At 34.3% G+C, this 8,908-nt stretch overlaps 1 protein-coding gene across 1 annotated transcript; it reads right to left on the bottom strand.

The window, feature by feature from the left end:
* Positions 1-4,393: 4,393 nt before the first annotated feature.
* LOC118062769 (glutathione S-transferase) lies at positions 4,394-5,575 on the bottom strand. The gene is made up of 3 exons (XM_035076615.2): positions 5,294-5,575; positions 5,150-5,198; positions 4,394-5,048 (listed from the first exon to the last, which is right to left on the bottom strand). Exons 1-3 carry the CDS (start codon positions 5,444-5,446, stop codon positions 4,609-4,611), a joined length of 642 nt encoding a protein of 213 aa, XP_034932506.1. The 5' UTR covers positions 5,447-5,575; the 3' UTR covers positions 4,394-4,608.
* Positions 5,576-8,908: the final 3,333 nt, after the last annotated feature.

Genomic DNA, 8,908 nt, shown 5'->3' on the forward strand with positions numbered 1-8,908 from the left:
ACGTATCTTATTAATTGTCTACTCCTCTCCTACAAAACAAATCACCATTTGAAATTGTTTTTTTGGCCAAAAACCAAACTATCTTAAATTAAAATCTTTTGGGTGTATTTGTTATCCCCTACTCAAACCTTATAATACACATAAAATTTAGCCTAAGTCCACTCTGTGTGTTTTCGTCAGGTATTCCTTAACCCAATGCCTATCGTTGTCTAGAACCCACAACAAATAGAATCTATCTCTCTAGGCATGTTATCTTTTATGAGCACCAAATATTAGCCTCCTCTACTCTCATTCGTCTTCGTCTGTGTCAACCCATTATATGCTGCCCCACTCGCATCCTCTGCTTCACCAGTGTTTTCAGAATCTGTCATCGCCACGGAATCATCTCCTCCAGGTAACCTCTCATCCTCTCATTCTTTGGTTCCTTTACACTCTTCAAATAATTTTCCTATTTCATCATTGTTAAATCCATGTGCCATTAAGCAAAATTGTGAGCCTGTCCCTTCACCCTCCCCTACTTCAGCCCAAAATCACCCGGCTCTACCATTGTCTCCTGCATCCCATATTATGTCTCCCTCAGTTCCCATAACCATAATACCATCACCATCAAACCGAACACATCCCATGACTACCCGATCCCTTAATAACATCTTCAAACCCAAACAAATCAATTTTGTCACCAGACACCCTCTTCCTCAAAGTCTCGAACCAACATGTGTTACCTAGGCTCTATCCATGCCAAATTGGCGTGAAGCCATGTCTGATGAGCACTTGGGATCATAGTTATTAAACCCAGCCCGGGGGTTGACCCGGCCAAGGGGCCGGGTCTCGGGTTTCATGAGTCAACCCGGGTTAACCCAGGTCAACCCGGATTATCCGGGTTGATTAAAAATATATATATATTTTATATGAAAAAATCCATGTAAATATAGATTATACATATTATAAATAATGAAGTTTAAAATAATATTTTAAATACTTCAACTTAAAGGGATAACATAGTATCTTTTCAATGTGGGATTTGAAGCCCTTTCATATATATACTTTATGTTCCCATGAAAAAAGTTATGTTTTTTCAATGTGGGATTTGAAACCCATTAGTATATATACTCTATGTTCCCAAGGAAAAAATCATGTTTTTTCAATGTGGGATAAAAAACCTTTTGGTTTAAATACTTCAACTTAAAAGGATAACATAGTATCTTTTCAATATGGGATTTGAAGCCACTTCGTATATATACTCTATGTTTCCATGAAAAAATTTATGTTTTTTCAATGTGGGATTTCAAACTCATTAGTATATATACTTTATGTTCCCAAAGAAAAAAGTTATGTTTTTTCAATGTGGGATAAAAAACATAGAGTATATATATGAAAGGGCTTCAAATCTCATATTGAAAAGATACTATGTTATCCATTTAAGTTGAAGTATTTAAACCAAAAGGTTTTTTATCCCACATTGAAAAAAAATGATTTTTTCCTTGGGAACATAGAGTATATATACTAATGGGTTTCAAATCCCACATTGAAAAAACATAACTTTTTCATGGGAACATAGAGTATATATATGAAAGGGCTTCAAATCCCACATTGAAAAGATACTATGTTATCCTTTTAAGTTGAAGTATTTAAACCAAAAGGTTTTTTATCCCACATTGAAAAAACATGATTTTTTTCTTGGGAACATAGAGTATATATACCAATGGGTTTCAAATCCCACATTGAAAAAACATGATTTTTTTCATGTAAACATAGAGTATATATATGAAAGGGTTTTAAACCCCACTTTGAAAAGATACTATGTTATCCCTTTAAGTTGAAGTATTTAAACCAAAAGGTTTTTTATCCCACATTGAAAAAACATGATTTTTTCCTTGGGAACATAGAGTATATATACTAATGGGTTTCAAATCCCACATTGAAAAAACATAACTTTTTTCATGGGAACATAGAGTATATATATGAAAGGGCTTCAAATCCCACATTGAAAAGATACTATGTTATCCCTTTAGGTTGAAGTATTTTAACCAAAAGGTTTTTTATCCCACGTTGAAAAAACATGATTTTTTTCTTGGGAACATAGAGTATATATACTAATGGGTTTCAAATCCCACATTGAAAAAACATGATTTTTTCATGTAAACATAGAGTATATATATGAAAGGGCTTTAAACCCCACTTTGAAAATATACTATGTTATCATTTTAAGTTGAAATATTTAAACCAATTTTTTTTATCCCATATTTAAAAAAAAAAAAAAAAAACCCGGGTCTCGTCCGGGTTTGCCCGGGCTGTTGCCACAGCCGGTCTTTTATTAAACCCGAACCGGTCCAGCCACCGGGTCGACCGGGTCCCGGGTTGACCCGCCGGGCCGGGCCGGGTTTAATAACTATGCTTGGGACTTAGTTCCACCCCTAGCCAGTTACAGGCTTGTCAGTTGTAAGTGGGATTTTCGTGTCAAACGGACAACCAATGGCACAATCGATTGCTTCAAAGCTCGGCTTGTTGTCAAAGGCTTTCACAAAAGCCTTAGGATTGATTATAAAGAAACCTTTAGTCCGGTTGTAAAACCTGCAACCATTCGGTCTATGCTTACTGTTGTTGTCATGCAAGGTTGGATTTTGAGGCAAATGGATGTTAACAATGCCTTTCTGCATGGTCAGCTTACTGAAACTATCTATATGAGTCAACCTCCAAGGTTCAAGGATCAGACGAACCCTTATCATGTATGTAAGTTGCGTAAAGCCATTTATGGGCTTAAACAAGCCCCTCGGTCATGGTATTTAACACTTAAGCATGCTCTTATTCAACTTGGCTTTCATAATTCTAAGTCTGATTCCTCCTTGTTTATTTATCACCATGGCCCTATCATGTGTTATATGTTGGTATATGTGGATAATCTTGTGCTTACTGGAAATGATTCCAGCTTTGTGCAATCTCTTATTCAGTAGCTTGGTGATCAATTTTCGTTGAAAGATATGGGACCTCTTAACTATTTTCTAGGCGTGGAAGTTGTCTCCACCTATACAGGTTTATTCTTGTCCCAACATCAATATATCCGTGACTTATTGTCTAAAACCAGCATGGTTGGTGCCAAGGATGTCTCCACCCCTCTATCCACTGGCATATCGTTAAAACTAGATGATGGCACTGCCTATGTTGATAGCAGTGATTTTTGACGAGTCCTTGGGCGTCTTTAATATCTCTCCCTCACCCATCCTGATATTTCATTTGTTGTCAACAAGTTATCCCAATTCATGCACAAGCCGACTACTACACACTGGACAGCAGTTAAACACCTTCTTCGGTATCTGAAGCAAACTATCTTCCATGGTATTCAAATTCAAAAAGCTACCACCTGGCATCTCACAATATACTCTAATGCAGACTGGGCTGGCAACATTGATGATCGCACTTCCACCTCTACCCATATCAGCTTTCTAGGACACAATCCCATTTCCTGGAGTTCAAAAAAACATGTTGTTGCACGTTCATCTATAGAGGCTGAATACCGATCCTTAGTCAATGCAGCATCTGAAACAATGTGGCTGCTTAGTCTTCTCAGTGAACTTGGTTTTCCACTCAAAGCGCCACATTCTCTGCTATGTGACAATCTTGGATTGTCACTACTCACCTCAGTTTTAATCCGATTCATCACTCCAGAATAAAGTATAGTCAAATTGATTTGCACTTTGTGTGTGACTTAGTTCGAAGGGTTCTCTTCATGTCAAGCATGTTCACACCTAGGATCAACTTGCCGATTTGCTAACTAAACCACTATCTCAGCAGCGTACCACGTTTCTCCAATCCAAGATTGGCCCCATTGATGGAAGTCCTATCTTGCAAGGGCGTATTAAGATCAACTCTGCCAAAATCAAGTGATAGATTCTCACCAAAGCTTGGCGTTCCAACCGTTACAAATCTTTCCATTTCCTGCTGACATTAATCTCCCAGAATTATAGCAAATATCCATATGCAAATCTTTCCATTTACTGCAGAAATTATTGTCCCAGAATTATCACAAATTAATGTTCATATGTATTCACTGCCAAAAGCAGGCTCTTCTCGTGTATATATTTTACTCAACATTGTAATGAAAGTTGTGAGGTTTTCCATCATTTTTGTGATCAGTTGTTTGATCTTTTAAAATCCTCATACTGTTATATGCCAAAAAAAAAAAATTATCCTTTTAGGTGCTAATTGGCCCATAAATAACGATGGAGTTGTCGCCCCCCACCCTCTTGACAGAATATTGTCAGATGGGGTTGGAACCAGGCTGCCTTCCGGCTACACTGTAAATAACGAGTGCTGACAGTCTCCAGGTGAAGACTATCATGTTTTATTCTATTTAACTACTATAATCTAACTTAAAATTCATGCTTCCAAATCCATCTCAAAAAAACAAAAACTTAAAGTACTGAATTGGAAAAGCCCACCGACAAAATACAAAGCCATTGTGCCATACAAATCCTCGACTGGAGGATTCAATTCTCAACAAAACAGCAAGATAAAAAGATCAACAGGTACACAGAAAGACCTTATTCAGGGGCACTATGGCTACCAACCATTTATTGTGACTCAAGTGGATATATAGCAGCTGCTATAATTTTACTTGTTCACGGCAACGACCTTGGCCCAAGCTGTCCTCGAGGTGATATCCGCTACCCAGGCGCTAACATGGGGTCGAGAATCAAATAGTTTCTTCACCTGTGTCCTCATCGCGCCAGATATGTTGGGGAGATGGTGCAAATCAGCCAAGGTGAAGACATCGCCTCCCAAGTACTTGGACTGAGCCAACCTTGACTCGTAGATATCGAGAACCTTACCGAGCTTAGCCTCGTTTTCCTCCACCGCTGCATTATCTGTGGGAATTCCAAACATTGGCTTAAAAAGTAGCTCCCAGTTCAGCTTTGAAGCTACTGGGTCAAATTGGTGAGCCTCAACCTCCATCCACACTGATAATGTTGCCATCTGCTTGCCTGGGATAACAAGAGGAGTCCCCTTGTCTGCATACCCGTGGGCAATGTATTGAGTGATTGCCCTTGATTCTGCGCTCCAAAACGATCAATTTGTCATATAAACACTGATCAGTACGCATCAAACACATGTTCACCAAGCAGTTAAGTAATAAGAGGCAGAGAAAGTATACCGAAGAGCTTAAGATCTCCCTGTTCAAAAGCTGGGACTTGACCAAATGGCTGCAACATCCACACCAAGAAGGATTAGATTCTGAATGGAGGTTAGGGAAATGTCTTCATTTTGTACTTATTAGACATGGAAATGTCACACTTACATTGAGGGCAAGGAATGGCTCTTTCTTGTGCTCCCCTACCGCCATGTTGACAGGAATAAACTCGAACTCAAGCTCCTTCTCATGAAGGCAAGCCAAAACTCGTTGCGTAGCTGTTGAGAGGGCGCTTCCGTGGACTTTAATGATTTCTGCCATCTTTTTGAATGGAGTCTGATCGAGGAACAGTTGAGCACACAAGTGACGATGAAGGGGAGGAGGGCAATGATATATAAGGTGGTTCCTTCTCCAGAAGGTTCCATGTGACGACTAGTATACATGAATCCTGCACCATAAAAAAAAAAAAAAAAAAAAAAAAAAAAAAAGACGACAGAGAGTGCGATTAAAACAAACAAATGGCGAGTCATGTTCCTCGTGAAATATATTTTTAAAATGATAAAATATCTACATATTCTTGGCATTACTCATGAACAATAATAGCCTACCGTCCTCTGCAGGCTTTTGTTGACTTGGAACTTTTGAGTTGGTCTGCCACTTTTTTTCCATAGTTATAATAACCAGCAGGGGAGGTGGGAATTTTGGATATTTTGGAGGAAAAAAAAAAAAAACAACTCGATCTCCTTCATTAATTGATCAGTTTCTTTCATGAAAAACTAAGTTATAATTAACTCACCCAAGGTAGGACAAAGTGGTGTTTGGTAGCCATAAAACCTTAATTAAAAGTAAAAACTTTCAAGTTCAAACCTCTCAACCACCGCCCTACCTACGAACGCCATTGCGTCACACGACCTCTAAGTCTTCCCACCACATAATAAAGAAAGAAAAGTAGGTGGGAGAGTCATAATAACTTTGAATTAAGAGAATTATTTTTGTTGTATTTTTAATTTTGAGTTTTATAACTATTAATATAATAATTATTAAAGATTTATATAATTATTAATTTTAAAATTCATAAAATTAATTAAAAAAAATACAAAAACTAGCCCGAATAAATAAAAAAATAAGCAATTAAAGGCATCGTGGACCCGGAAGGGCCGGAACCATTTAAAGACCACCCCTTTCCCACAACAAGGTTGTATTTTTTTTATAATTATTAGGGTTTGATTTCTATTTTATTTAACATGATGGCTCTTTAAACTATTTCTGTACTTTTAGTTCCATCCCTGAATTACGTGTTTATTTGTTAATCATTATCTTTGATCTGTTATGTAGGAAAAATAATCGACAACACCAGTTACGAAGAAATTAGCTGCATCTCACATGTTATGAATTTTAGTCTCTTCAATCAATAATTATATAAACTAAACAAATCATGTTATAAGACATGTAACAATCACTATCAATTTTCAAGTTATGATGATGGACTTTTTTATGTAAAATGATGAAAAATATGATGAGACCAGGAAATAATATCAGATAATAAAACCCTTTTATTACCTATAACTAAATAGTTCAGCTTTTCTCTGTCTAATTAAATGTGGAATCCTTTTCGTTATAGTTTTTTTTTAATTAATATTTTTTTTTGTTATAGTTTTTTTAATTAATTTTTTTTGTTTAATTTAGTTTTTTAATATTAAATTTTTTTTTCCTATTTAGTTATTATATTCTCATGACACCGATCTCACGTTTGATAGGTTAACTTAATTTGACAAATTAACCTAGTTGATTTAGATTTTCTTTTTTAATTAATTTTTTTTTATTTCATCTTTTAATATCATTTTAATCGAGAATTAAACTTCATAATTTATTTTGTTTACTTTTTATTAGATTATCTTGATTTTATAAGGAGGTTTTACTATACCCCTCCTCCCAAAGCACTATTCATTGTAATAGTGCTTTACTTTGCTTTTTTCTTTTTCTTTTTTTTCCTTTTCTCTCTCTCCTCCAATTGAATTTTGTGTTAGTCATGAAAAAAATTAACTTTGTCCTCTTATTTTATGACATTTCATATTTAGCCCTTAATGTTTTGATTTCTAAGTTTGATTATGAGTCCTTTTATCAAATTTTAATTTGTTTTCAATTTCATCATTGGATCCATATCTTGATTTATCATTTCTTCAAGTTTGGTCTTCATTCTCTTGATTTTTATTTTTTATTTGGATTCTTTTGTGAATTTAATTTTTCTTTTCAATTTTACCCTTCGATTCAAAGTTTGATGATATTTAAGGTTAGGATCTCAATATTTTTATTTTAATTTTTAATTTTTAACTCTTTTATCAAATTTTAAATTGTTTTCAATTTTATCCTTAGGTCTATAATCTTGGTTTTGTTTTCTCAAGTTTGGTCCTCATTCTCTTTATTTTTATGTTTTGTTTGAATTCTTTTGTTAATTCAATTTTTCTTTTCAATATTACCCTTTAATTCAAAGTTTGATGATATTTAAGATTAGGCCCTCAATGTTTTGGATTCAAATTTTGATTCTCAACCCCTTAATCAAATTTTAATTTTATCATTGGATCCATAATTTTGGTTTTATTTTTTCAAGTTTTGGCCTCATTCTCTTGATTTGTTTTTTTAGGATTCTTATGTTAATTTGATTTTCTTATTTTGCCATTTAATTCAAAATTTTAGGTTGTCCTTTTCTCTTTCATGAGTCAATATCAGAGTCGATTCAAGACACATAATGTATCACATATCAACTAGGTTAGCCCGAGTCAAATAAAATTTTGTGTTTTATATAAAAAGGTAAAAATTACATTATTTTGAAAATACAATAAAATAAAATAAATTAACAAGTTTTGACCTGATTTTAACTAGATTTGCCACGGATTGACCAGGTCACATTTCAACTAGTATTTTTAATCATTTCACATCGGGTTGATTCTCACCAAATTTTGTTTAAAACTGTACCCACCTTAAGCCCCAAGTCACTCAAATTAAAGATCAAACCATCATTTTGTTTTCTATTAGATTATCTTGTTTAAATGATCTTATTTGTGAGTTTTAACAACCTCACCTAGATTTGCAAGTTCTTTGGTTTTTTATACTTTTTTTTGTTAAGTAATTTTTCTTCGTGCTTTCATTCTATATGTTTGATTCTTGGGATTGAAAATTGTAATTTTTTATTTTCTTTTAATAATGTTAAGTTGTGGAGTTTTTTTTTTTTTTAAATGCATTGATAGCGTTTGAGTATTGTTTTTTTTACCTTACTAAAAATTTAGTCAGGTTCGCATCGAAGTGTGAACCACCAATCGAGTTTATATCTACAATCTACATATGAGCAATTTAGATTTATAATAATAATAATAGCAGCAGCAATAATAATAATAATATAAAATTATAGAATGTGGGAGAGGAGAGGCTGTAATGTTTGGGCTTGATTGTTTATAGCAGGCTAGTGTTAGCTCCTAGCATATAGTTGTAGAAACACGTACATGCATTTGAGAAAGGACTTAACAGGCCACGCGTAAGATAGCTTCTACTCGATACTCAATAATTACAATTTAATTGTCGATTAATTTGAATGGCATGGACGAAAAGCCTAGCAGCCAACAGCCCCACAAATTCCTAGAAATATATTCATCCTCTCTTTTTTTTTCTATTTACATTGATACCATTAGCTAGCAAAAACAAAAACCTAATATTATGGTTACTTTTATAATTATAATTTTAAAAAAATTATTTAATAAAAAGTCTCGTTTTAAAATTTAATATATTTAA

The sequence above is a fragment of the Populus alba genome, chromosome 2 (genome assembly GCF_005239225.2).
Source record: "Populus alba chromosome 2, ASM523922v2, whole genome shotgun sequence".
Taxonomy (NCBI): Eukaryota; Viridiplantae; Streptophyta; class Magnoliopsida; order Malpighiales; family Salicaceae; genus Populus; species Populus alba.

Coding starts and splice junctions, on each gene's coding strand:
- LOC118062769 (XM_035076615.2), bottom strand. CDS start 5,446: ATGGCAGAAATCATTAAAGTCCACGGAAGCGCCCTCTCAACAGCTACG. Junction 5,199..5,293: donor AGCCATTCCTTGCCCTCAAT/GTAAGTGTGACA, acceptor TGGATGTTGCAG/CCATTTGGTCAAGTCCCAGC. Junction 5,049..5,149: donor GGGAGATCTTAAGCTCTTCG/GTATACTTTCTC, acceptor TTTGGAGCGCAG/AATCAAGGGCAATCACTCAA.